This window comes from Hemicordylus capensis, chromosome 4 (genome assembly GCF_027244095.1).
Source record: "Hemicordylus capensis ecotype Gifberg chromosome 4, rHemCap1.1.pri, whole genome shotgun sequence".
Lineage (NCBI taxonomy): Eukaryota > Metazoa > Chordata > Lepidosauria > Squamata > Cordylidae > Hemicordylus > Hemicordylus capensis.
In genome coordinates this window covers 291,376,299-291,404,009 of record NC_069660.1, presented here as the reverse complement: position 1 = coordinate 291,404,009, position 27,711 = coordinate 291,376,299, and the positions used below count along the sequence as shown (strand labels likewise).

At 44.5% G+C, this 27,711-nt stretch overlaps 1 protein-coding gene across 6 annotated transcripts in view; it reads left to right on the top strand.

Annotated features, from left to right (window-relative positions):
* The window catches only part of LOC128323826 (nardilysin-like), a 94,405-nt gene extending 79,450 nt beyond the window's left edge, over positions 1 to 14,955 (top strand). For 3 of the 6 annotated variants that reach the window (XM_053247658.1, XM_053247656.1, XM_053247655.1), the window contains exons 25-31: positions 4 to 51; positions 1,628 to 1,680; positions 3,473 to 3,556; positions 5,379 to 5,469; positions 8,042 to 8,158; positions 12,262 to 12,351; positions 14,738 to 14,955. In XM_053247658.1, the coding sequence (XP_053103633.1) occupies positions 4 to 51; positions 1,628 to 1,680; positions 3,473 to 3,556; positions 5,379 to 5,469; positions 8,042 to 8,158; positions 12,262 to 12,351; positions 14,738 to 14,932 (678 nt within the window). In that variant the 3' untranslated portion in view covers positions 14,933 to 14,955. Of the gene's footprint in view, positions 1 to 3; positions 52 to 1,627; positions 1,681 to 1,837; positions 2,148 to 2,495; positions 2,705 to 3,472; positions 3,557 to 5,378; positions 5,470 to 8,041; positions 8,159 to 12,261; positions 12,352 to 14,737 lie in introns of those variants that run through there. The other 3 variants (XR_008306478.1, XR_008306480.1, XR_008306479.1) reach the window with 3 other exon arrangements.
* Positions 14,956 to 27,711: the final 12,756 nt, after the last annotated feature.

The following is a 27,711-nucleotide window of genomic DNA, read 5'->3' as shown; positions in this document are numbered from 1 at the left end:
AAGAGTGGTGCTAGGAATTTAAGAGAATATACACTCATGGAACTTCTTGTGGTAAGTTTTGATGCTTTTGCTAATGTGCATCCTCAGTTTTAAGTGTACATCTAAAATATGCAGTGTGAATACAAAGAATGTTGGTACAAACATACAGATTAGTGATGGGCAGACCCTGCCCAGCCCACCCAGGAAATAATGTGGGAGAGCTGGTTATTCAGCTGAATATCCTCCAGAGGTTTGACAAAGTAATCAAGGCCTCATATTGGGTCCAATGAGGATAGGTCCCTATTCCAGGACCCCAATGCAAGCCATTTCTGCAGTTCCTTTTCCTTATTTTCCAGGATGAGACAGCAGAGAGGGAGGCATCACAATAGGTTCCTCATTAAGCCCTAGACTTAATGCACATTCAGTTACCCATGCATAGTTTGTATCTAGAGATTCTGAGAATCATGAGAAATGTACAATTTTCAGAGAGCCATGATTGACTGCATAGCCCAGGGGTGTCAAACCGCCGGCCCACGAGCAGCATCCAGCCCACAGAGCCCCGGACACCACATGCCCCCAACTGTTTTTCTTTTCCCCCACACACAGACTTGGTGGGAGGGGGCCTCCTGCCTCCCCTGCCCTCCCCCACTTCCTCATGCTCTCCACCAGCCCTGCACACCAAAGAGCCATGAGGGGAAGGAAGGAAGAGGGGGGAAAGAAAGCAGGGCAGTTTGGGGGCAAATGAAGGACAGGCAGGGCTGTGTGTGGTGGAGTCATACAATGAAGTTGGGTCTGCGCCCCCCCAATTGAATGTGACACCCCTGGCATAGCCTCTTTAGAATACACTCAGTAGCAATTTCAAGCTTTTCTCTCCTTGATGGGATAGAATGCCAAGAAGACCAAATAAACTGTTTGATTCTGGATTCCTTTCCATAAACATGTAGCATCATATATTTAAGACAAAACTGTTTGATAACTGAAGTGTTGAGAGAGGACAGCTGGTCTTGTGGTAGCAAGCATAACTTGACCCCTTAGCTAAACAGGGCCCACCCTAGTTGAATATGAATGGGAAACTTGATGTGTGAACACTGTACGATATTCCCCTAGGGGGATGGAGATGCTTTGGGAAGACCAGAAGGTTCCAGGTTCCCTCTGTGGCATCTCCAAGATAGGGCTGAGAGAGACTCCTGCCTGCAACCTTGGAGAAGCCGCTTCCAGTCTGTGTAGAAAATACTGAACTAGATGGACCTATGGTCTGACTCAGTATATGGCAGCTTCCTATATTCCTATTGGTTAATAGTTTTCAGTACTTTGCTGATTCTGTGATTTTTTTAAGTAGGTCATTTATGGACAAACATCCAGACTAAATTACTCCTGAGTGGTCCTGTTGAAATTAAGTAGTTCCTTAGAGTAACTCCTGAGTAGCACTGTTGAGTAATTTAGTTTGTATGTCAGCCATTGGCTTTTGACTGTATGTTATCCAGTGCATGGTCTAATGGCACCCAATATAGCCACTTTGCTGAAGTTAAGCAGGTCTTTGTATGGTCAGTGCCTGGACGGGAGAACCATGTATGTCACCTTTGGGAGTGAGGCTGTAGCTCAGTGAATCAGATTCAATATTAATGACGTAAATGATGCTGAATTTCAGATGCAGATGGAGGAGCCATGCTTTGACTACCTGCGAACCAAGCAAACCCTGGGGTGAGTTGGTTACTTGCAGTAAACCTTCCAGTAAACATCCTATCGTACATGAGAAACCCAGTGTAATTGCTTGCCCTGTGGTCCAATAGTGGGTACAAATGTGGAACAATACTTTAAATGAAGGGTGGCCAATTTATGTCCTTTTTGAAATTTTCAGACACTAGTTAGGGGACCAGAACAATCCAAAATTTGTGGCTGGCTAGGCTCTGAAGTAAAATTGGCATCAGCAAGTAGTAAGATCTTTGCAGGTATGGAGCAAATGCACTCAGGTGGTATGAAATAAACCTGGAAAAGAATATTCTACAATTTGACTTTTTTCATAATGTTCTGCACCTACAGGAGGAAAGAACTGCTAAAAGAATAAAACTGCATCAGTAAATTCTCAGCCACAGATGTTCTCAAAGACAGCCAACATTCAAATTCAGAAAACACTATTGCTTCAGGGCACAATGATGGTTTTCTAAAAGGTTAAATCTGCCTTCTTTTATATATGAATGGATGCTGATTATTATCAGCAATTACCAGCTTAGCACCATCAATTAGCGTCTTTCAACAGGGGAGGTAGAATCATGCCTTCTCTGCAAAGGCAGTTTGTTTTAAGGTATGGAAGTAAGAATTTTCTTTAATTAATCAATTTGATTTTTGATTAATCTGAGCATGAGATTGGCACAAGGTCGCCTGGTGATTGAGAAGGAAATTGGACATGGGTTTGTTTCCCACTGCTTTGAAGACCATGGTGTGGCCCTGCTAGATTTATACGAAGAGACTGATACCTTATGACACTAAAATTCTTTTGCTTCCCTATGGATCCCCAGCTGTGGCCCTGCTCCAATGTCTATCACCCTATTGTCAATCACAACAGGACATGATGGGAGTCAGAGTCCAACCCTAGCAGGCGGGCAGCCATGCTCCAAGTTGGGGTGGATCTTGGCTGTGGCTGGACTCCATTACCTATCACCCTATCATCCATCAGTGGACAAGAGAACAGTGGACAAGAGAACAAATTCAACAGGCAGATTCAGAAGTAAAGTTAAATCACTTTAGAAATGTCCAGGAAGAAGGACCCTGAATTAGGTCTGTTTGGGAGGGTGGGAGGAGCCCAATGGCAGATATTCTATTTACCTGAATCCAAGACTAGGTTTATTCCAAGTTATTTGACGTTAGAAATCAGGGGGTCATCTTAAATTCAAAGAACTCTTCCTTTTGAGTAAATATAGGTATAATGTGTACTTAACCTATATCTTTAAAGGGTTCAATTTAAATTGAGAGTAATCTTCTGATAAATATGGCAGTACTGACCAAGTTGATGGAGTAGGCCGGGGGTCTAGGGTGGGTTCGCTCCCCTAAATTTTTCTCTGCCTCCTCTAATTTTTTAACAAACCCATATTTTAAAAATAACTGACTGTTGCTTGCACTTAAGGGGGTCCAGAAAGGGGGGCCAGATAAGGGCCAGATGGGGGTCAGATAAGCTACCTCCCCTATGTTTTGGGGTCCCCCCAAACATCCCCACCCCCGGCCAGGTTATGTCTGGCTGTCCCTCCCTCCCTTTCAGGCAGCCTCTAGGTGATGTGGCACTAATGGAACCACTAGCTCAAGAAGTAATTCTAAGGGTGCAATCCAACATACTACAATAAATTTTATATAAGTGTAACCCATGATGTTACTGTCAGCCTTGGTGCATGTAGGGGAACAAATTTTGATGGATATCTCCAACATGCTTCTTAGTACTTCTTAATGGTCGAAATAAAATGATTTGTGTTTATGGAATATTATTCCTCTCCTTTGGTTAAAGCTACCATGTCTACCCTTCCACAAGAAATACATCTGGGATCCTGGGTTTCTCTGTTACCGTAACAACGCAGGCATCCAAATATAAGTAAGTCAACTTTTTTTTTTTAAGAGCAATTAAACTTAATGTTATTGTTTCCACCCTGGTGCTCAGTGACTCCTAAGACACTTCATAGCTAAGATCTGCAGGTTTTTTGAAGAACTATGATATGCATAAAACTATAATGCAGCCAAGAAGCATCAGGTTTCCCATAATTATCCATTCCAAATGCTTCTACTGCTCTCTTTCAAAGCACTTGAGAAGTAGAGATTAATGTGCCTGATATGTTTCCTGTATAATCCCTTCTAAATTAATTACATGGCCTGCAAGACACAAGTGTGTCAGGCAGAGGTGCACTTAGGTAATTTTGGAGCTTGGACCTAAAGGCCTTTGGAGGGCCCCCTCCCGCTACAAGTTGTTGTTGTTATTGTTATTTATTCGGTTTCTATACCGCCCTTCCAAAAATGGCTCAAAAGTTAAGCATTGCACGTCATAATCACACTCAGCTGGCCGGCGCTGTGCAGGCCAGCAGTGACCACACCACCTGGGACAGTCTAAAGAGGATTTGGTGCCCCCAGGGGGTGTGGAGGTTCTGGACTGCGACCCCAAAGTCCAGGGTTAAGAGCACCACTTGTGTCAGGGTTGGATGTATAATTGGACAACTGTGTGCAGAGGACACAAGCCATCCAGTGGGGCCTGGGTGGGGAGAGCCATACACTAGGGATCTGCTCGAAATGCAATTTGGTGTCCAAAACATGGGCACATCCCTTTAAAAAGAGGGCTCACATAGCCCCTTTAAAGCAGAGGAGAGCGGGTCCACACCTGCTCCTCCACCAATCGCCACCATTAACATAATCCTTGCACTTCACTCAGCGATGCCCACACGACAGCGGGGCATCTCCCAACTGCTCCTGTGTGACGCCAGAATGCACATGGCCTCCTTGCATGCAGAGTTGCTGATCATACAGAGCTGCACATGTACGGAAGTCATGTGCATGCCTATGTAGCACAAAGGCAGCTGGGAAACACCCCATTGGCATGCAGGCATCTGTTACGGCAATTACGGCAATGGCAGCGATCGGAGGAGGAGGAAATCTGAAATCTCTTCAAATTTCACTTTGAAGCAATTTTCGTCCCAAGCCTATGAAACACAAGAGAGATACCAGTAACAGCCACTGAAGGGTCAAGATGCTGGGCTGAATAGTAACATATCCACAGTCCTTAACCAACTGAAGTTAGTGGCTGACATGATGTGCAGCTTATTGTCGACTCTGCGCACTGTTGTTGCGGCAGCTGCTGATTCATAAGGCAGTCCAGATGCTGCAGAGGATGAGCAGTTGTGCAGTCAGCTCTATTGAAGTTACTCCCATTTGCAACAATGAGAGTAACTGCAGCAGCACTGACTGCACAACCGCTCACTCTTTGCAGCATCAGGACTGCTTTACGAGTCCACAGCAGTCCTGACGTGGTGCACAGCACTGACAAAAGCCATGCATCATCATGTCAGCCACCCACTCTACTAGTAATGCTTCCATAATCCATAATTTTGCTTCTCCAAATTGCTGAAATGGAAGAGTGAATGGGGCAATGAAATTAGGGGGACATTTCAGCTCAGCCCTAGAAAAAACAAGTTTTAAGAATCCCATTACATTAATTATATTACATTAACATTACAGGCAGCTCCCCATACCAGCCAAAATATAGAAACAATAGGAACCATTCTTCAAAGATGGCTGTGACTAACCACAACATTTATATCACTCATACAAGTAAATGGCGTTGTCCAAAAGAAGGCTAGTGTAGTATTTTATCAATGCATCCATATTGTTACTAATTATTTATCAACAAATTATGCCTTTAACTCTTTTAGCACTGAATTGGTTGACAGAAAAATAGAAGATTTCTTGATATACTTTGAGGAAAAGCTTCGGCATTTAACTGATGAAGAATTCAGTGCTCAGGTAAGACTCAGAACTTGTTTACGTCACACATTGAACTGTTGGTGCTGAGCTGAAGCTTATTGAGACAGCAGTTGACCTACAGCCTGTACAAAGAGAACATCTAGGCATCAGGGTATCAGCTAAAGGTGTGTTGCGTGGCTCAAGGACACCACTCTGAAGAAAGTAAATGTTCCTACTAAAACACTGGGAGCAGATGGAGACGGTGAGTAGGAAATTCAGTATTCCGCTAGACAGAAATTCTGCTGGAATCAAAGCCCCCTGCTATCTTTGCCCATCCCACCTAGCACCAAGGTGTATAAGACATGACTATTTTGGACATGGTTTGCATTGTTGTCATCACCGCTTGCACATTTACAGCATAGGTCTTAAACCTAACTGGGAGACATGACACTCAGCCCTCCATTGCCAGAAGGAGGGCTGCAGGTTCACAAGAAACCTTCAGTGTTTCTGTGCTTCTTTGCACAGCCAACCGGGCAAATTTTCACGCCTCTCACCTCACTCTGAAAGCCCTATCCACTTGTATAAATCTGTTCCTGAGGCCTGTGCAAGTTGAAAGCGCTTTTGGAGGGAGGGGGAGACATGAAGGGGAGCTGGGGAGGAGAACTGGTCTTGTGGTAGCAAGCATGACTTGTCCCCTTTGCTAAGCAAGGTCCACCCTAGTTTTCATTTGAATGGGAGACTTTATGTGGGCAATGTAAGATCTTCCCCTTAGGGGCTGGGGCCACCCTGGAAAGAGTACTTGCATGCTTGCATGCAGAAGGGTCCAAGTTCCCTCCCTGGCACCTCCAGATAGGGCTAAGAAAGATTCCTGACTGCAACCTTGGGGAAGCCGCTGCCAGTCTGTGTAGGCAATACTGAGCTAGATGGATCAATGGTCTGACTCAGAGGTTGCTGGTCAGTAAGGGCTGGAGGGGCTGTGCTCCCCCCAACAAAAACCAACAAGCTAAAGACTCAGACTTACCAGCAGCCAGGGAAACCTTCAGAGCTGGGAGCTTCTTCCAGCCCCTCATCCCCTGCCTGTAACTTCTTGTCTTGGTTTTACTGGCTGGAAGAGCTGCTACTCAAGCTGCTTCAGCCAATCTGATTCCTAGGGGGCTGCTCCTGGCACTGTCCTCAGGAAGAACTAAAATAATGGGTTAAGATGCACTTCCTGGTTGCTTCAGGGAATATATTTTAAATACATTTTCCCCTTCTTCCTGGGGACAGTGCCTGGAGGAGCCCCCTACGAATCAGACTGGCTGGAGCAGCTTGAGTAGCAGCTGTTCCAGCCAGTAAGACCAAAAGAGGAAGTTTCAGACAGGGGTGGAGGGGCTGGAAGAAGCTCTCTGCTCTGGAGGATTCCAGACTGCTGGTCAGTCTGATCATTTACTGGCTTGTTTGTTTGTTGGGAGGGGGATGCAATCCCTGCTTTCTGTCCCTCTTTCTAACTTTTGTCCTCCCTTTCTGCTTTCTGCCTTTCTCCCTGCCTTTTGCCCTGTTTTTTTTTTGTTGTTGTTTTGTTTGCTTGTTTGCTTGCTTGCTTTCTGCCTTCTCCCCCACCCACAAAACCTTTCTGTTTTCTACTTTTGCCCTGCTTTTCTGATCTTTCTGTTTTCCTCATTGCTGACAGGCTTGGGTAAATACCCAAGCCTGCTGGCATGGAGGAAAGGGGTGGTGGGGGAGGCTTCTGCCTCAGTGACCAGGTTCTCCCGTGCCTCCCCTGCTCCAATGCCCACCAGCCGCGACTGGTCTGATTCGGTATAAGGCAGCTCTCTATGTTCCTATGAAAATCCCTCCCCACTCTGCACCGGACCCACTGCAGAAAGAAGCCTTCAGCACAGGGATGTTGTAGGTTTCTTGTGGACCCACCACCTTCCTTCCAGAGACAGTGGACTGTGCATTATGTAAGCCACTGTTTCTGTGCATGGTAATGCAGAATCTGAAAAAGAAGAGTGCATGAAGGGGGGTGGAATCTGAACCAAAACAACAGGATGAGAAATTAAAATAAGACTAATGCAGATCACATACAGCCTTTTTGGCACAGGTGGACCATAGCACTCCACCTGTAAGATTTTCTTATGATTCAGCAGCAATTAGAAAAGTAGGTGCTGAAGTAGAAAAGTAAGTTGAAAGTAACCATCATGAAATGACAGCATATGAGTGTGTTGTTGTTACAACCAGTTATCAAGGTGTATTGCATCTCTCCCCAGAAAGTCCCATACTGTGTTCCCTGCTGTAACAGGGATTCTCAGATGTGATTGACTGCAGTTCACAGCATCCTCAGCTGCAGTGGCCTTTGGCTGGGGATTATGGGAGTTGTAGTCCACTACATCTGGGAATCCCAGTTACAGGGAACACTGGACCCATACAAACCTGCCCAACCACTGAGTTCCATTTCTGAGGACTTGTTTCCAAGGCTGCTGCCATTTGAACTATGGGGAATTGACCCAAAAGACAGGGCCTTTTCTGTTCTGATCCCCAGTATTTGAATGCCCTTGCGAAGGAAGTTTACCTGGCACTATCACTGCTATTCCCTTTTCAGTGAGCAGTGAGGGTTTTTTGGTTTCAGCAGGCTTTCGTGAATGTTTCACAGGTCTCTGCTCTAATCAAGCTTAAGCAAACAGATGATGCCCAGCTTGCTGAAGAGGTGGACAGGAACTGGAATGAAGTGCTTTCTCAGCAGTACATGTTTGACAGACTTGCCCGAGAGGTAGTACATTAAAAACCCAATTGTATTCTTTTAATAATTGTTACATCTCCTGTACAGCAAATATGTCTATATATTATTTTGATTATTAGACTTATATTATTAAGTAAACGTGGGTCTGGTTCACAACTGGAAAATGGAAAAAATGAGAAGTCATTTTGGTCGATTGACTCAATGATACAATGATATCAAGTTGACTTAAATCTAAGTATTCCAGTGAAAGTGGTTGGTTATATGATGACAACATAGCAGAATGGAAATCTGAAATCTAAACTTCCTAAGTTCTTGGTGAATGTTACTATGTTTGCTCAGACTCATGTCTCTTAAATGTGTGTGCACCTACCTGCATATCTGTGGATGATACACACATCCCAACTTTTCTAGGGGGCTTATTTTTCTTTGAGGTAGGGGGTGATGCTAGAGCAAGAGAATCCTTTTCCTTCTGTAGCCAACTCTACTAGCAGGGGAGCAGGCAGTTATCCATCCAATAGAAGAAGTCCAGATGCACTAAACCCATAAATAACTTTGGATAAGGTCTGGACAGTGGAGTGTCACCTTAAAGTAACCCCAGAATTGCAGAGAGACTTAGAGGTAATTAAATATCTATTTACTGAAAGAGCACAATATAATATCAGGTATGAGTATTGGTTGCAGACTGAAGGCTGTTGCAAGAAAGAGGGGACGATGCAGTTGAGCCGCTTGTGGGAAACTCCCACAAGAAACCAAGGGAACTGCTCCATCATAAGGCATTCATTGCAGGAGCAAGGAAGCTTCAGAGTTGCCACCTTGATCCAAGGGGTTCAAAACATCTAAGTACTGGACTGGCACCAGATTCCATTCTGGCCTTGTTGAAAGCATGTGCCAGAAGTCAAGTTCAAGTCCAAGTCCAAGGAACAGGGGGTGAACACAAAGGCAGGTCTCTCCTGGGAACTTGCAGGACAGTAGTGGTTAGTGCCCATCAGCAATCCCCCATCTGAAAGTAACACTAGGTTGTAGACAAGGTATACAGGTCAATTATATGTCTTTTGGTCCAAAGTTCCTCACTTCCTGAGTGAGGAATCTTCTAGAAGGTTCATAAGGCAAGAAAGCAAGTGTACTAATGTTATTTGAGGGTCAGGGGAACTGAAGGGATGAGTTTCCCTATTTGGCAGAGGCTCAAGGTGGTAGGGATCTAGGTATGCTAATTCAGTCAGTAACTAAGAGATGTCCTGATCCTATTAAGCAATGTATCCATTGCCTCAGTACCCCTTTCTGGTTGGACTAGCAATTTAGCCTCATCAAAAGTGCAAGAGGACTGCAAGAGGGATGGACACTTGTCTTTCCCAGGCTTAAAATACAAAACCCCTACCTACGTGACCATCTCACTTGCCTAAAATGGTGGCCGACCCACAAAGTACAAGCTTGGGTTCACGCAGCAGTTTTCTGGGCTGAGGTAGAGGCCCATTTCCAAGGTGAGGGAAGTGCTTCTGGCAAAAAGAGAAAGAAACACAAGTGAGAGTAAACAGCTTGTTTTCCACACAAAGATAATCTCAGTATAGGAATAATGTCATATGTGAGGCAGCTGTGAGTGAGGTCTTTAAGATCTGAAAATGTGGTCACTGGAGAAAATTCTCATAAATGTGATCAGTGCTGGATATTCTCTTACGTGGGATTTATGGGAATAAGCATCTAGTCTGCCTTCAGCCATAGACTGGGAAGCCAGTTCTGGCAAGCATGTTACCTCTTCCTTTTCTGTCCTTTTTCTTTTGTCAAAGCTGTGCATCAGTGAGAGCTGTGTGTCAGACAACTGAGTATGTTTGTATCGGTTTGTCTTTTAATGGTATTCTACAGTATGGCAAGTGTACAAAGCTATAGGAACTGGGTAGATGCCAAGAACCAAATCCTTGTAATAGGAACATGGATGTGTAGCCTATCACTATTTTTAGAAAATGATTAAAGCATCCAGACCAGATGAACAGCCTGGTCCTATGCATACTTACTTGAAAGTAAGTCCTACTAATTTTAGAGAAAGTTACCCCCAAGTAAGTGTGCATAGGACTGTAATCTAAGATACAGAATGATAGGTAAAGTGGTTCAAATGCTATTTTATTATACTGTGGGAAAGGTGAGATTATCTTCTTATGTTCTTATGATGGCCACCAGCTTGGATGGCTTTAAATGGGACATAGGCAATTTCATGGAGGACAGGTCTATCAATGGCTACTAGTCTGGTGGCTGTTGACCACCTCCAGCCTCAGAGGCACAATGCCTCTCAATACCAGTTGCAGGGGAGCAACAGCAGGAGAGAGGGCATGCACATACCTCTTGCCTGTGGGCTCCCCAGAAGCGTCTGGTGGACCACTGTGTGAAACAGGATGCTGGACTAAATGGGCTTTGGGTCTGATCCAGCAGGGCTGTTGTTATGTTCTTATCTATAACAATATTCGTCGATTGAATTCTGCTACTGAAAAATGGCCCGCATTTCCTTTTAGCTCTACCAAATTGTTTCTTGTAATTTTTTTTGTCACCAATGACATGCACACAGAACATACCTAAAGTGTGGTACTGCATTTCCAGATATCACCCAGACTAAAGTCTAATTCACACAAACTGCAGAGGTGATGGTTAAACTGTTTTTGGACTTTACCACCTTGGATGAAGGGGAGAGGGGTGTTGCCTGGCTGGATGGTTCCCTCTGAAAAAAATTCCTTGCACACAAAAAGCTAGCATATCAGGAGAAAGAGTTGGTTATATTCTTCCCCCTTACAGCAACATTTTATGTGTAGAAATGTTTTATATACATATAGATCTATTTAACATTTTAATGTGTGTAACTTTCTGTTTTGTGCTACCAAAGTGGTGTACAATTACACAACTTTAAAAATGATAAAATCAGTATTTAAATAACCAAAACAACCAAAGTCAATTTTAAAAACAGCAGTAAAAAACAAGCAAGAATATAAGAAAATAAGAAAAAAGGGCGCCAATTCCTAAAGAGAGAAGGGAGAGAGCTAGTCTAGGGGAGGAGAGCTGGTCTTGTGGTAGCAAGCATGAATTGTCACCTTTGCTAAGCAGAGTCCTCTGGGTTTGCATTTGAATGGGAGACTACTTGTGTGAGCACTGTAAGATATTCTCCTTAGGGGATGTGGCCACTCTCAGGAAAGCATCTGCATGCTTGCATGCAGAAGGCTCCAAGTTATCTCCCTGGCATCTCCACATAGGGCTGAGAGAGACTCCTGGCTGTAACCTTGGAAAAGTCACCTCCAGTCTGTGTAGACAATACTGAGATAGATGGACCAATACTCTGACTCAGTAGAAGGCAGCTTCTTATGTTCCTAAAGGCAGAAGCATTGAACCAGGCAACGCTTTTTAGCCTGAAGTGGTGAAACCAAGACCACGTCATCTGATGTTCCTGTGAATTATGCCTCAGGTCGTGTTCACACAAATCCTGTCAGCAGAGGTGCACCTAGGTAACTCTGGAGCCGGGGAGCCCCCCGCCCACCACTGCAAATTAAGCATCATCATGTTCAGCCGGGTGACCACACCACCCAGGACAGACTAAGGAGGATTTGGGGCGGGGGGCCCAGGGGCTGTGGAGGCCCTAGACTTCGGCCTCTTATCCCTTATCCAGGGATAAGAGTGCCTCTGCCTGTCAACAGAGATCACCACCAGAAAGCCCACAACCAGAGCTGTGCTCCAGCACCAGTGATTTGTGCTGAGGAGGTCTTGTGATGGCTGCCAGCTTGCTGAACTCAGTGCAGATTAGCTTTCTGCAGGCCTCTTGCGATGCCAGCAGTCATATGACCTCATCAGCATGTGCTGCCAATACTGGGCCTGGAACTTGTTGTGGACTCTGAATAGTTCTTTTCCAGTGACCGCCCATGCTGACGGGGGTGGTGCTAACTCAGATCTTAATGGGATTCTTTTTTCCCCATAGGAAAAGTGAATGGTTTTTTTCATTCTCAATTTTGTTTGAAGGTTTAAAATCTTGGCTGTAGATTGGAGGAGATGCTTTGTTGTTCTGATGGAGTTAGCTGATCACAAAGGTATACAGGTGAAAAATCTTAAGGCTTAAATATTAACACTTGAGAAATCTAAAAAATAGTCTGCTGCTATGTGTCTTATAGATTGTAGCACTGAAGACCTTTAGAAAATCAGATTTGGTTAACTGGTTTCTATCACACCGCCACAAGGACAAGAAAGTGATGAGCACTCATGTAAGTATATATGAGATTACAGTGTGTTTCCTCTCTCTCTACACACACACAGACACACACACACCCTACGTGGAGCAATTTACACATCCCTCCCTAATATAATATTTGCAACTTACCCCTGCATGAATAGCAATGGGCACATATATCACTGTGTGAAGATTGCATTCTGCTTCAGACATGAAAGAGAACAGGGAATATAATTCATTCCACAAAAATACAGACACTAAAACTCACCCCCAAATATTCATTCTCTCTCTCTCTCTCTCTCTCTCTCTCTCTCACACACACATACACACACACACACACAGATCAAAATAAATAAACATTACCTGCACATCTAGACAAACAGATTCAGACCCGCACAAGATGGATCTGATTATTCATGTCTCTTAAAAAGAGATGACCAAGTCTTCCTTGGGTCCTGAAGACTATTCTAACTGTTGGCTGGTCACAAGTATATCCTTCCTGGGCAAGAAGCTTGAATGGATGATTGCTGGAAAACTCCAGGCTCTAGTAACAAGTTGGCGTCAGTCCAGCCAAGTACAGCTGATGGGTGGTTTTTATGACCTGGGAGATAGTGTGCATCCTGTTCTGGATGGGATTGCATGTCCTCTAAATGATCAGGTTCACAGTTTCGGGGTGCTGTTAGATTGGAGTCATGAAAGCTCTGGTGGCCTCCATGGTATGTAGCATCTTCTATATGGGAAAAGAGGTGGAAATTTGAAAATCAAAGAGTATTTCAGAATTCTTCCCAAGGACACATTTCAAAGAATTTTCTCAGATGGTTTTCCCACAGTATTCCCTAACCCTAGGCTTGTGTTCCAACTTTGGCTCCTCTGGCACAAAAATAGTCTGCCCACAGCAATCTACACTCTGGTAACATCCTAATGCGACTATTGCAATGCACTATATGTAGAGCTGCCTTTAAAGACTGTTAAAGGTAAAGTGTGCTGTCAAGTTGGTGTCAACTCCTGGTGCCCACAGAGCCCTGTGGGGTTTTTTTGGTAGAATTCAGGAGGAGTTTACCATTGCCTCCTCCTGCACGGTATGAGATTATGCCTTTCAGCATCTTCCTATAACGCTGATGCCCGATATAGGTGTTTCCCATAGTCTGGGAAACATACCAGCAGGGATATGAAACGGCAACCTTCTGCTTGTTAGTCATGCATTTTTCCCCCATTGTTAAAAACTGGAATTGATTCAAAATACAGCAGCTCAGCTGCTGATTGGATCAGGCATAAGGTACACATTTCACCAGTTTTAAAACAGTCATATTGCCTCCTGGTCAATTTCCAAGCTCTTTCTCATCCATTCTCCTAAAAGCCTTGGAACCTGACTACATAAAGAGTCCTTTCCTCCCACATGGACCATTTCTTTGATTGCTTTTTATGACACATACAGCGCAATGCTCTGTCAACCTTGTAATAGAGCATTTGTGCAGTTGTGCAGAAGTACTTGTACACAAGATTGCAGGATTGAGCAAACACAATTTGCCATACAGGGCCATGATTTCCAATGCCCCTCTGTCACCCAATAGCATTCGTACAATTCTGCAGTCTTGTGCAAGAGCATTCTTATGCAACTGTGCAAACACTCTATTACAAGGCTGACAGAGCATTGTGGAGTATGTGAACCACTATGTGTATTGTTTAATTGCAACTTTATTGTATGCCGCCCATGGGTTGAAGAGTGAAGCTAATGAATAAATGTATATTTAAGATATTTTCCCTTGTCATGGCCTTTGATAAATTTCTTTAAAATCCTGTCATGTAAAGACATGTAGAAAATGCTCTTTAACTTCTAAGCAAGATGTCCCAGTTATAAGCTCTTCAATTTATTTGACTGTCTTAATTCCAGATCAGCAAAAAAAAAAAAAAAGTGATCTTAAATTTTGCTGAGTAGAGAATGCAGTATATTAGAATCCATATGTATTTATTTATATTACAGTGTATTAGAAATAAATGTCAAAACATGAAAGTGGAAGAAAACCTTTTTATACTGAAAAAGTTGGGATCAAAAACCTACAACATGGATGTCTGAGATCAGTTTAGATGTGACTGAATGCGTTAAATGTCACTGAAAATGGCAAGCAGTTTTTCAGTGCAAAATCCAAAGCAAAATGAATCCCACCTGCAAACTTTTAATATGTTTATTGATTTTGTACATCCTGAAATCAGCTTACAGTAATTCGGGCCAGTTTCTGATATGTGAACATGTGCTTGAACTTTTCTCCTCAGGTATCATCTGTTGATGAGATGTTAGACAGAAAAGTCATAATTAAAAATAATGTTGGGATTGTGTTGGCAGCAAATCAAGCTTTGTTTAAATTTTTAGAATCTGAACATTTGCTGATTTCTTGTTAACTGCTTGGTCTTTGAATTTTCAGGTGGTTGGATATGGTAAGCAGGAAGGGGATGTGGAAGTTATGCTTGCCTCCACCATTCAGGAATCTTTATTCGGCAAAACACCTGAACTAACATTTTTACCCTCATCTCCCGTGTCGAATTTCCCCTCTATTATGGACATTCGAGCTTTCACCTCAACTCTTAACATTCTACCTTTCCACAAGATACAAAAATAAACTTTCATCAGCTTTTCTCTCAAGCTTGTTTACATGTCATGTGCTCATGGTCTTGTATCCCTGGTGTCTTTTTCTTCTGTTTCTCATCTACCTGTGACAGCCCAGTCCCTTGCGGACATTTTGTGTGGGGGACATACTGAGGGAATATCACAGTATTTCCACATTTCCTTCCTGTAGAGGCCACCTGTATGAGCCACTGGCTTGAGAGGTAAGGTGGGTGGGAACTTGAGACATTATCCTTTTGGAAGTGGTGGCCCCAGTCTTTTGAGGGGCACTTAGCTGGCAAGGGCAGCATCCGTAGCAAGCCAAATTGGGCACTGCCCTGGAGCCCACATATATCAAAAGGTCCTGAGGCCCACCTGCCCAGTGCCCACAGTGGCAGCACAATCCTCTCACCTGAAAGAGTAATTGCCCTGGTTCACACAATAATTTGAAGCTATGATGAATGTGGGTGACCAACATTCGCATAATTGTGTGAACCTACACCAAGGTGGTTTATGGCCCAAGAAGAATCTAGATTCCCACCTTGGCATGGATTCACACAATCATGCTAACATTGGTAACCCACATTAAACCCAGATCTGAATGATTGTGCCCAATCCCATTCTATTGCTGCCCTCTCCCACCTCCCCATTTGCAAATGGGAGCTTTCTCCATAAGTCTCTGTTGCAGATTCCTCTGAAGAAAGGTCCCACGCATGGATGGAGAAAGCAATTCTCCTGGCTGTATGTGTGTTTTCTCATCCCAGTTGCCTTCCCAATCTGTGAATGGGCTTGTTTCAGAGGCCTTATGCAGTGGGGGTCTCTCAAAGGAGCCCATTCACAGGTGGGGAAGATCAGAAGTGCTCTTACCACCGAACCTTGGGATTCTGACCCATGGCCTCGTGTCTCTGGGGGAGCTCCAAATGTCCTGAGAGGCCTCCTGCCACCACCTCATGCACGCCCGCCCCACCACTGCCCAGTGCCCGCTCTGCCGCTGCCCCGCCAATCTTTGCCATTGTAGCCACCATGTGCGTGGCCCAGGGGTGTGGGTGAGCCAAGCAGGCCAGACCTCCCCCATGGTGGTGGCAGGCGCAGTGGCTGGTGGGCCTGTTTGCCGTGTGTGTTGGTGGTGCTGAATGCTCCATTGGCAAATGGGCCAGGCTGCCTCTCCCCACTGCATCCCTAGGGCAGAGTGGTGGTGGCAAGAGTCACTGTGCAGCTGAGAGGATGACTCAGGCAGGCATCTGAGTGGAGCATGGGCACCACAAAATGTGGCAGTTAAGAAGAACGCTTAAAGCACAACCATTTAGCACTAAAACAAAAACAATACGTTAAAAATCCAAGCAAGTGCAACAAGGGGCACATTGGGATTGGGCACATTGCATTATTGCTCAAGAAAAGATGTTGCCTGCCGGAGCAGCTGCCACACAGCACTCTAGGTGCATGTCACTGCCCCACTACCCAAGTATGGTCCCACAAGAATTTGGGGCATATCTCGGTGGCAGCAGCGATAGCAGGTACCATTTTTAAACATTATTTTCCCAACAGGCGCATAGCATTATTGGTAAGAAAGATGGCACCCTCCAGTACAAGTACAACAAAGTGCTTTGGGTTACTGCCACTGCCCCACTCCACCCCCAAGTAAGCTGAACTAGGAAGGCTTTTCAGGTGTCTTCCCAAGGGGTGCAGCTAGGTGATTTTGGCACCTGGACCTGAAGGCTATGGAGCCCCCCCCCACCGCCGCCATGAGGGCCCCCCCTAAAAATTTTAAAATAAGAAACTTGGTGGGGGGCCCCACCCTGCCTCATGGAAGCGCCATCCTGATCTAGGCATTATTGTGCAAGCAACAAAGGACTAATGGTGCACTCAGGCACTTATCTTCTTTGTGCAGAGGGAAGCGGGTCTGTGTGCTTCTCCACATTGCACATAAGTTGCAGCATGTGTGATTCTTGTCTACAGACATACATCAGGCATAGGTGTGGTTTGCACACTCTATCTCTCCCTCCTCCATCTTTGAGGCTGAAGACTCGTCAATTTGGCCTACATTCATGTCCATATAGTTTATGTATTGATTGACTTATATGGGGTTTTCCTATTGTTATTAGATTTCCATTTCCTTCAAGGAGCTCAGGACAGTACACGTGCTTTCCCCCACAACACACACATGCACTATCATCTTTACAACAGCCCTGGTAGGTTAGGCTGAAACTAGATGACCACCCAAGACTATTCAGTCAAAGCCCCATTATTACACACACACTTTATTTATTTATTTATTTATTTATTTATTTATTTATTTATTTATTTCTCTAAGGCATACCTGTCACTAATTCCATGTGTGGCAGCGCTCAGAGAGTTCATAAACGAACTGCCAGCAGGGGGAGAGAGAAGTGGCGGTGGAAAGGCTTGTGATCAGGGCGGGGGGGGGAACAGCGGGGGGGAGAAAATGGTGGCGGCAGTGGCAGGTGGGGGGATAAAATTGTGGTGGTGGGCTGGCAGAGAAAGAAAACGGCAGCAGGCAGGTGGGGGGAAAGAAAACAGTGGCAGGCGAGGAATGGTGACTGCGGGGGGTGAGAACAGAGGAAAAACTGAGAGGGAGGGGTGAAGGAGGGGGGAGAACTAGATGCGCAGATGCTCTGCGCCCAGCCCAGTTAGTTACCTAATATTACTGGTGGAGAGGCAGGCAAGTGCCCATTCCACAACCATGCGAACATGCTTAACACTCATGAGCAAAAATGTCCTTTGGGTAGGATCAAGAGAAAGATGGGTGCACGCCACTAAATCTAGAGTAAAAATTAGAGATTTTTGCTTTCCAGTATAGCTTGGCTTGGCTTGGCTCAATTGTCTGACCCATCTAGATCAATTTGTCTTCAGGTATATTGTGCTCAACTTATAGCATAATCTTGTCTGAATCGCTTGGCTTGATCAGTTGTCAGTTAATGTGGAATGGTTGTGCCTTGAGGCATTGTGTGTGTGTGCACGCACACATTTGTTTTTGATGTGATACACCTCTGCCTTTCAACTTATTCTGAGTCTCTGGATTCCTAGAAAATGGGAACATGCTTATAGACATTACATCTGGGTGCTTCTCCCCTGTAATTCCATCCCACAATTCTGGGATATGGAGAAATTTCTCCGAAGTGGAAAGTCTCTCCAAATTTCAGGTTTTTCAGGGTTCTGCCAAATTGAAATTCTCTCCTAATTTTAGGGGTTTCTCCCAACAGAAATTTTAGAGAATTTTCTCACATGATTTCTCCATATCCCAAGAGCTTCACAGGTCATAAGAGAAAGGGAAGTAACTGAAATCAATCATCTTTATTATGGTCAAAGACCAGCACAGGTTATAAAACAGTAATACAGTAAAGTAGATAAGGCAATCAGATTATTATGAAAATAAATGTTACATGTATAAGATTGGGATTTGTATTACAGCTCTAGTGGGAAGCCTATTGGAATGAGGGTCTAAAAAATACAAGATATTTAAAATATTCTATGGAGTACAAGCGAGGTCGCTAAAATACAACATATAGCTAAAACATAGCATCAAACATCTAATTAAAATAGTAAGGCAGCTAACTAAAATGGATAATAGTCAGTATTTTAAAATCTGCTACATAAAATTAATCAATTATAAAATACAACTCTAGTACACCTACAAATATCAATGAATAAAAGATATCTACCATGTTAAAGAGAGAGAGAGAGAGAGAGAGACTATAAAATGTAGTACAGAGTAAAAAGTGAAATGAAGTGACTAACTAAAATTGGACGGTTTAGTCCAGGGTCCAACAGGTCTAGCAGCATTATACGTGAAAGTCTGCTTTTCACCAGAGAGCAGCATCTTATTGTAGACTTGGCTGGGGCAACTTAGTGTAGACTTAGCTGAGTAGTAGAGGGAGTATGAGTTTATCTTGACTAACTTCCTGAGCCTTTCTGGAAGGGTGGTATAAACATTGAATGAATGAATGAATGAACGATTCTTTATAGAAATTGCAAGAAGTACATGCTCAATGGTTTCCACCTCCCCAGAGGCACAGGGGCAAATCCTTTCTGCAAACGGAATCTTGTATCTTCCCTCCAAAATAGCGGATGGAAGGTCATGACATTGAGCAAGGGTGAACGCCCTTCTGTGGCTTGGTATTTCCAACTGTGTGAGATATGCAGGGGCAGAGACAATGAACCTGGAGCTGTCTGAAGCCGGGAGGGGGGGGCGGGGACAACTAAAGAATGCAAATAGCAATTATGCTGTTCCCGAACCTTACAGCCCTCAAATCCAGATGCAGCTTACTATCTCTCTAGGCACTGCTGGCCCATCGTGGGCTTACACCAAGAGTCTTCCTTTGCCTGTGAAACCCCACTATGTTCAATGGGGCAGGGCTGACACCCTAGTAACTGCATTAGCACTGCAACGAAATCTTAATTTTTTCAACTTGACTGAGAAATTGGAGGGGGGTGGGGTCATCAAGAGGCTTTCGGGCCCAATACATAGCTGATGGGCTACATTCAACTTGGTCACAAATGGTTCAGGCTTCCTTTGTGGGGGTCGATCCAGTTCAAACTTGGACTGCTCAAACCGGGCCGGCTCGATGTCGAGCCCGACTCGAAGCGAGCTGGCTCACACATCCCAAGTCCTCAATAGGAAAGATTTCAGAGAACTATTTTATGTGTTCTTGTTTCTATTTTTTTTTTCCCTGCCCAGATGGTTGTAGCAGTGGGAAAGTGAGGTAATTATGGCCTGCAGCTGCTTTGATCAAACTGTTCTGAAACAGTTTATGATTAAACCACAGAATGATTTACTTTTCATATTTTTTTCAACTCATCCACATATAGCACACAGTTGTCTTAAATACAGCAATTAATAATCCAGAAGAAACCTGAGAAGAAATGAAAAACTAGGGTACACAACTTTTGTTCCTCTGCCATAAACCGTATTTCAGAAGAAGAAAACCCATATTTGTGCCAAGTGCTCAGTGCTATGGGTCTACAGAAGTTTATAATATGAAACACATTTCTTTCAGAGTTTTGGTTCACTTTTCCCCCAGTGTAACAATAAGTACTTTTATTAAAAGGACTGATAAGCATATTGGATGTTTCCATTCCAAGTTAAACCCAGTTCTTCCTTGCGCAGCATAATAATGAGGATGTCACTTAGCTTTCTTTGGTGAAAGTAAATCATATTGGCTAACACTGAAAAAGCTACTTTAGGTGCACCCATCAATTAAGCATGCCCAGAGGGAACATTTGGCCTTTTTTTTCTTTTCTTTTTTAAACAGCAGAGCAAAACTCTCCTGCCATATCACAAACTTCTTTTGGAAGCTGCCTCGATTTCATAAGGGTTTGCTATGTAAAATGCAGAAGAGGGAGAGAAGCAAGGAATTACCAATGCAAATTCAACACCCATTAAGTGCAAAGGTGGCCCAAAGTATTGTGGCACAAGAGGTGAGGTGGCAAATACTGGCCACATTCTCATGTAACACAGAGCCATGGGTGCAATGGACCCATGGTTCTGGCCCCCCTCCCCACTCCGCTCTCCTGTCTGACATCAGATGAAATGGAGAGCAGGGAGCCTGCAGTCAGTATGACTGCAACGAGGAGGCTGTGTGGGCTTCTTTCTTGCCCGCATAGCCAGGACAAGTAGTACAGCCAGCACAGAAGGACAGCCTGCACAGCCAATCATGACCAGAGAGAGGGAGGAGCTTCTCCCCTCAACTCTAGCTGAAGGGAATACAGCCTGCGGTTCCAAATTTGGATGTAATGCAGGCTGTGTTGAATTTCAGGTGAGATCACTTCACCTAGGGGTTCAAATTGGAGTTCCAGATATGAGACTTTGGGTCACTCGCATCACAGAACCAGAGTTGCACACATTTGGATGTAACATTTTGGAAACCTCTCGCCCAGTTCTGTGTTATGTGCAAAGGTAATGATTGCCTTGCTCCAAACCCCTGGTGAGGGCCAGCCCCTTCTAAAAATTTACTCTTGCAAGCATTGAAAGTGGCATGGGTGGGGAAGAGGGATGGTTGCCAGAAGCTCCCCCTCTTGTGCAGGTATTGCAAGGAAACTAGCAATGGTCAGATTGGTCTGGAGAGTTGCTCTGATGGCATAGCATCTTGCCACCCTGCTGGCACTCCAATAACCCACCACCTGAAGCAACCACCTCACCTTACCTCATAAAAGAGCCACCCCTGCATAGGATCATGAAACTAGTTGTGCCATTTTTTGGATGCCAGCCATTGTTCCTCTAGCATAGCGGAATGGGAATAGAATTCTCCCCAACCTATATTTTAAAAAAATACATAACAAATGCTGTGAAAGCAGACTGTTGTATAAAATGGAAAGAAATTTGCCACATTTTAGGTGCCAGTTAAAAGCAGGTGCTTCCTCTCCGTAAGCATTTATTGAATTTAAGATCAGATGGGTTGCCGACCACACAAATGACCGCCGCGCATGCACAGAGGCCATATGCATGCCGGAGTCACACGGGGGCAGCTGGGGGAGAGGGCTACCAGAGTGTGAGGATAGCTGGGAGGAGCGCCACCAATTCAGAAAGTAGCAGTGAGTGGAGGAGTAGCAGGTATGCAGCTGCTCTCCTCCATTTTAAAGGTACCCGGGATGTGTTTCAAATCTTAATCCATGCACACCCCTAGATTGATAGATGTGTTTATTTGTTGTTTTAATTTAAAGTTGCTTTGATAATACTCTATCAACTATAAATATTTTACTATAAATAAACTGTATATATTTAATAATCTAGATATATTTCCTGTCCTCCAGAAGAGGAAGACAGTATAATGCAGCCTTTCACTCACCCAAGGCTAAGTTAGGATGAGGGATGGAGCTGGATGAGACATGGGCTGGATGAAGCAACCCACAGGGACATATTTTCATGTGGCACAGAGGGCTTCCAGCAGGAAGCAACCCACAGGGACATATTTTCATGTGGCACAGAGGGCTTCCAGTGGAAGGGGAGGGTGTCCAAAAGTGCCACTTCCACATTTCACTTGTGCAGCTAGTTAGAACAGGGATCCTCAACGTTGGGCCCCCAGATGTTAGTGGACTTCAACTCCCATAATCCCAAGCCCCAGTGGCCTTTGGTTGGGGATTATGGGAATTGAAGTCCAATAACATCTGGGGGGCCAACGTCGAGGATCCCTGAGTTAGAATGTTATATGAGTCTGCTCTCTCCCTGCACTAGTGCATCCTTGCTCTGTATGTCAGCCATTATCTTCAACACACACAGAACCTGTACAGTGCACAGAGAGCTATACACACAAGCAGTTATTTCCACATTATGTTCAGTGCATACAAACAGTAGTACACTTCCTATCTGTACCCTGAACCCAAGAGGCAACGGTCTCAGAGCAGGTTACAATAAAACCAATATAAAACATAATTAAAATTCAGCATTATAAAACCAAAAATACAGTTTAAAAAAAATACGGTGCCTGAGAGGGAAAGAACCACGACATCTCTAGCTGAAGGCCAGGATAAAGAGGTGCATTTTCACCATTCTCCTGAATGTACACAGTGTTAGAGCTTGGCACACCTGCGAGGGGAGGGCATTCCACAACCTAGCGGCCACCACAGAGAAAAACCCCTCACATGCCCCTACTCCTTTAACTGCTGACAATGGTGGCACTACCAAGAGGACCTCTCCTACAGATCTTAACTGACGGGCAGGAGAAGGAATTCCTTCAGGTATTAGGGCCCCAGGTTGTTCAGGGCTTTATAAGTCAGTGTTAAAACCTTGAATCGGGCTCGGTGGCAAATTGGCAACAAGTGTGTGCAATGTGCATCCAGCTGGAAGTGCCCATCAGAAGTCTTGCCCCTGCATTCTGCACTAGTTGCAGCCTCTGAACCATCTTCAGGGGCAGCCCAACATAAAGCACATTACAATAGTCCAGTCTGGAGGTTACAAGAGTATGGATCACTGTGGCCAGGCTATTTCTGTCCAGAAAGGGCCGTAACTGGCGGACAAGCCTAAGTTGGAAATAGGCACTCCTGGCCACCACTGCCACCTGGGCTTCCAGTGACAGCGACAAATCCAGGAGTACTCCCAAGCTATGCACCTGTTCTGGGGTACTACCACCCTCTCAAGAACAGGATATCTCCTCACTTCATGGACTCGAGAGCCCCTGACACACAGCACTTCCAACTTATCTGGATTCAGTTTCAATTTATTGGTCCATATCCAGCTCATTAATGCCTCCAGGCAATGGTCAAGCACTTCAACCACCTGTCCTGATTGAGATGGAATAGAGAGATACAGCTGGGCAACATCAGCATACTGGTGGCACCTCACTCCAAACCTCCTCTCCCAGTGGCTTCATATAGATGTTAAAAAGCATAGGGGATAAGATCGACTGCTGAGGAACCCCACAGGTCAACTCCCAGGGAGCTGAACAAGATTCCCCCATGGCAACTCTTTGATATCTATCCTGGAGATAGGAGCGACACCACCGCAATGTAGTGCCTCTAACCCCCAACTCTAGAAGTCTTTCCAAAAGGATACCATGGTCAATGGTATCAAAAGCCGCTGAGAGATTGAGGAGAACCATCAGGGTAGCACTACCCCTCTCCTGGTAAAGGTCACCAACCAGGGCGACCAAGGCCTTTTCGGTGTCGTGACCAGGCCTGAAGCCAGACTGGAATGGATCCAAATAATCAGCTTCCTCCAAGCATGCCTGAAGCTGAGTCGCCACCACCTTCTCCAGTACCTTGCCAAGGAAGGGTATATTAGCAACTGGGCAATAATTACTCAATACTTCTGGGTCTAGGGAGGATCTCTTAAGGAGGGGCAGCACCACCACCTCTTTAAGAGCCGGCGGAACAACCCCCTCCCACAATGAGGCATTAGCCACTCCCATGACTCACCTGGCTATAGCCCTTCAGCTATCTCTTATCAGCCATGATGGGCATTTTGTGGCTATTTGTGATAAAACCATTTTGTGGCTATTTGTGATAAAAAAGATGAGGAGTTTAATTTTTCACAGAAAAAATGGCAAAAATCAGCATTTGGCGGGGGGGGGATCAGCATTTCACCCATGATTCTGTTGTTTTTAGCCAATATTGACCCATTTTTTGCTGTCTCAAGAATCTAAACCCCCGATTCTCATTGTCCTAATGCTCCATTATCCGTGGTTTCATTACCTGCAGAAATCAGTGGGAACAGAACCCCTGCAGATAATGGAGTACACCTGGATGTACAGTCATTCACAGAAGAATATTTACATGTGTGCAGACATCTGTACACATGTACAACATAATGAGGCTGTTCACACAAGCAGCCCTGCCCAGACTTGAGCAGCCCTACCTTGGTAGGGCTGCTTGTGTGAAGCACCAGGATCGAGACCGATCCCAGCACTGCCTCCCCGGGTAGCCCAGGATTTTTACCCAGCCTTTTACCTGGGTAAAGGCATGCAAATGCTCCCTTTTACCCAGGTCCGGGGTTGTGTGTGTGCTCAGGCATCAAGCAGCCTGAGCAGACACAGAGTTGAGCACCTAGAGCACCCATCTTGAGGCAAGATCTCTCAATGTGCCACGCTACTCATGTGGTACATGTAGATATATCTGGAGGCTGGGCTACATCCATGCTGCCCAGAGCCACACAGATTATGAGGGCGTGTGAGCCATGCATCTGACACATGGATCAAGATTGTCTGGGTGGGAAGTAAGTTCAATCATGCCTTTTCTCCACACCCTCCCCACCCACTGAAAATGGTCGTGAGAACAACCCTAATTTCTGATTCGGGTTGTTCTGTTAGTAGGTGGGTCATTGTTTCAGCCCTATCTGGAGATGCCAGGGAGGGAACATGTAACTTTCTGCATGCAAGCATTCAGGTGCTCTTGCCTAAGGGGAATATCTTACAGTACTCAGATGTGGTCTCCCATTCAAACCAAGGTGAAGCCTGCTTAGTAAAGGGGACGGGTCATGCTTGCTATCACAAGACCAGCTCTCCTCCCATTAAAAAAAAAAGAATTTTACAGAAAGGGAAATTAACAGGTATTCAACCTTCACCCCCTGAAGGACTACAATTGCAGTCTAATAGTGCTGAGAGGTCCTACGCATTGTGGCATGATGATTGGTCCAAATTTGTGCAGCATCTTCCATCAATGGACTTTCCCCACCCTTCCTGGAGATGGCAGGTACTGAACTTGGGACCTTCTGCATGTAGAGCGTGTGCTTTTCTACTCAGCTCCAGCCCACCCACCCCAATGAGTTGCCACCAACATTTAAGCAGCAGAGCTGGAGGATATGGCACAACAAAGCCCTGATGCTGAGACAAATCTGCAATGCAGACAAAAAAACTGTATTCCCTGCTGGAACCATGACCAGTGTATGTGTATATTTGTGCATGCTCATGTGTTGGTAGAAATCTGCCTGCAATTTTTTCTAATCCTTAATTTCAAAGTTAACTGAGTTAAAGAAAGAGAAAACAAATATTTTGTTTAACACAAAGCCAGCCCTTCAGCTCAACAAGAAATAATCCCTAAAAGGGTACAATTTCTTTAAAGTAACCCCACTAATAAATCCTTCCCATCTTTGTGGCAAAGAAATTATTTGCACTAGGCTCTAACACACTTGATGGCCTGAGCAGCCGTTGCTTTGCTTGTAACACAAGCTGTCACATTAGCACCACATTCCTCCAGTTTTGTGAAGCATTCCACTGCAGACTTAGCACTTGTTTGATCTGATTAGTCGCCGGCTCTTTCAGCTAGCGGTTTTGCTGCTTTCTGAAAGCGGTGTTAAGTCGTCCATTAAAAGCTGAACCCATGTTTTCTTTAGCACTTGTTAGCCTTGATCTCCATGCAAAAGCTGGCTTGTTGCTTTGTTCTTATCTTTCTTGCACACTTCAGCATAAAATATCACAGTTATGACCAAGTCCTCCTTTTTTTCAGTTAAGAATTCCCTTCTTTCTCATCCCCAGACATAGGGTGGGTTCACACATAACATGGAACCTACTTGCAAAGTTAGTAACCAACTTGACTGTGACTGAGGTCATTCACACAATCAAAAACTATGTTCTACCCGGGTTTGGGAGATGTGTGTGCTCCCAATTCTCGGTTGTGTAGAAGCAAGGTAAAAGGAAAACCTGGGTAGAAGTGATTGTGTGAAAGCAAGGATTGTGTGGAAGCAAGATTGTGTGGAATCATGCCCTCTCTCCTGTTGTTTGTCCCCTGCAACTGGTATTGAGAGGCATCATGACTTTGAGGCTGGAGGTGGCCCCCGGCCCCCAGACTAGTAGCCATTGATAGACCTGTCCTCCATGAATTTGTCTAAGCACCACATGTCATGGCAAATAATTCCATACATTAATTATGCGCTGTGTGAAAAAGTACTTCCTCTTGTCAGTGCTAAATTCCCCAACCTTCAGTTTCATGGGGGGACCCCTGGTTCTAGTGTTGTGAGAGAGGAAGAAAATTTCTCTCTGTCCATGCTCTCCACCCCATGCATAATTTTATACACCTTGATCCTGTCTCTCCTTACTCACCTCTTTTCCAAGGTAAAGAGCCCCAGATGCTTTAGCCTAGCCCACGGGCGTAGCTAGAGGAGACGGGGCCCATGTTTACCCCTCTTTCCTGTGGCCCCTCAGAGTGATGGAGATATTGAAGAAAATGGGGAGAAGTGGAGCTGTGGGGCCCTCAGGAGCTGGGGGGCTGGGTTCTTTGAACCCATTCACTCAGTTATAGCTATACCCCTGGCTGGGCCTCATAAGGTGGCCACACCATTCAACTTACTGTTATTTTTAAAAGGTGTTTTAATTATTTTAAAAGTCTTCTTGAGGACCCGCAGCCCTTCCTCCATCACTGGAAGGCTGCAGATCATGTAGGCCATTCTCCTTAAACTGGGTAAATGTTATGAACTGGCCCAGAGTGAGAGATTCCTCCAGAGACAACCTGAAAGTTAAGCCTGCTTGCTGCCTAACATTTTAGACATGGGAGCATTGTCAGGCATTGCACCTATGTCTGCAGAGATGGGGAAAGCAATGTAAAAATTGAGGCATATCCTGAAAATGAGGCATATCTCACAGGCTTTTAATTAGATTTATAGTTTTAATATTGGTTTTTTAATTTAATGTTTTAAATTATTTTAATGGTTAATTGATTTAATGTTTTAAATTATTTTAATTGTAAACCGCCCAGAGACGCAGGTTTTGGGTGGTATAGAAATATTTTAAATAAAATAAATAAATTAATAATAATAATAAAACTGTATAGCTCCTTAAATTGCCTCTACCACAACATATTTCCAAAATAAACCCTTTTCTTTCAAAATAAATTCTTTGTCGGTATCTCCAAAATAAACTCTTTCTAGCAAAGATGTAATGAATGCTGGAAGATCATGCATAAGTTATTCCCATTCGTGTCTGAGCATGTAGTTCTGTGCTCATATACTCAGGGATAAATCATACTAAGTTCCATGGGACATACTCACAACCCAGTGTATGTAGGATTCATTTACCTTGTAGCAGGAAATACTTCTGTGTCAGAGAGCAGTGCTAGGCTATTGATGGGCAATTGCATTTTATGGAAGTCTAAAAAGTGATGACAGCAGCAGTGGTGGGGTTCAGACACTGGTCTTCTTCCTACACGTATGATCAATCCTTTTAACATTATTGTTGGATAGAGAAAACATGAGCTTGGATGTGGATTTCATTCTGCCATTGATTCTTACTGGAGGACTAAATGATATTAAGCATGCAATTCTGCCCTGGTGTGCTTGGGTGGGTGTTTTGTAAATAGACACTGCATGAGAGGGGAAGGGTCAAACAGTAGTGGGTCTCTGGCCGGGGGGAGAGT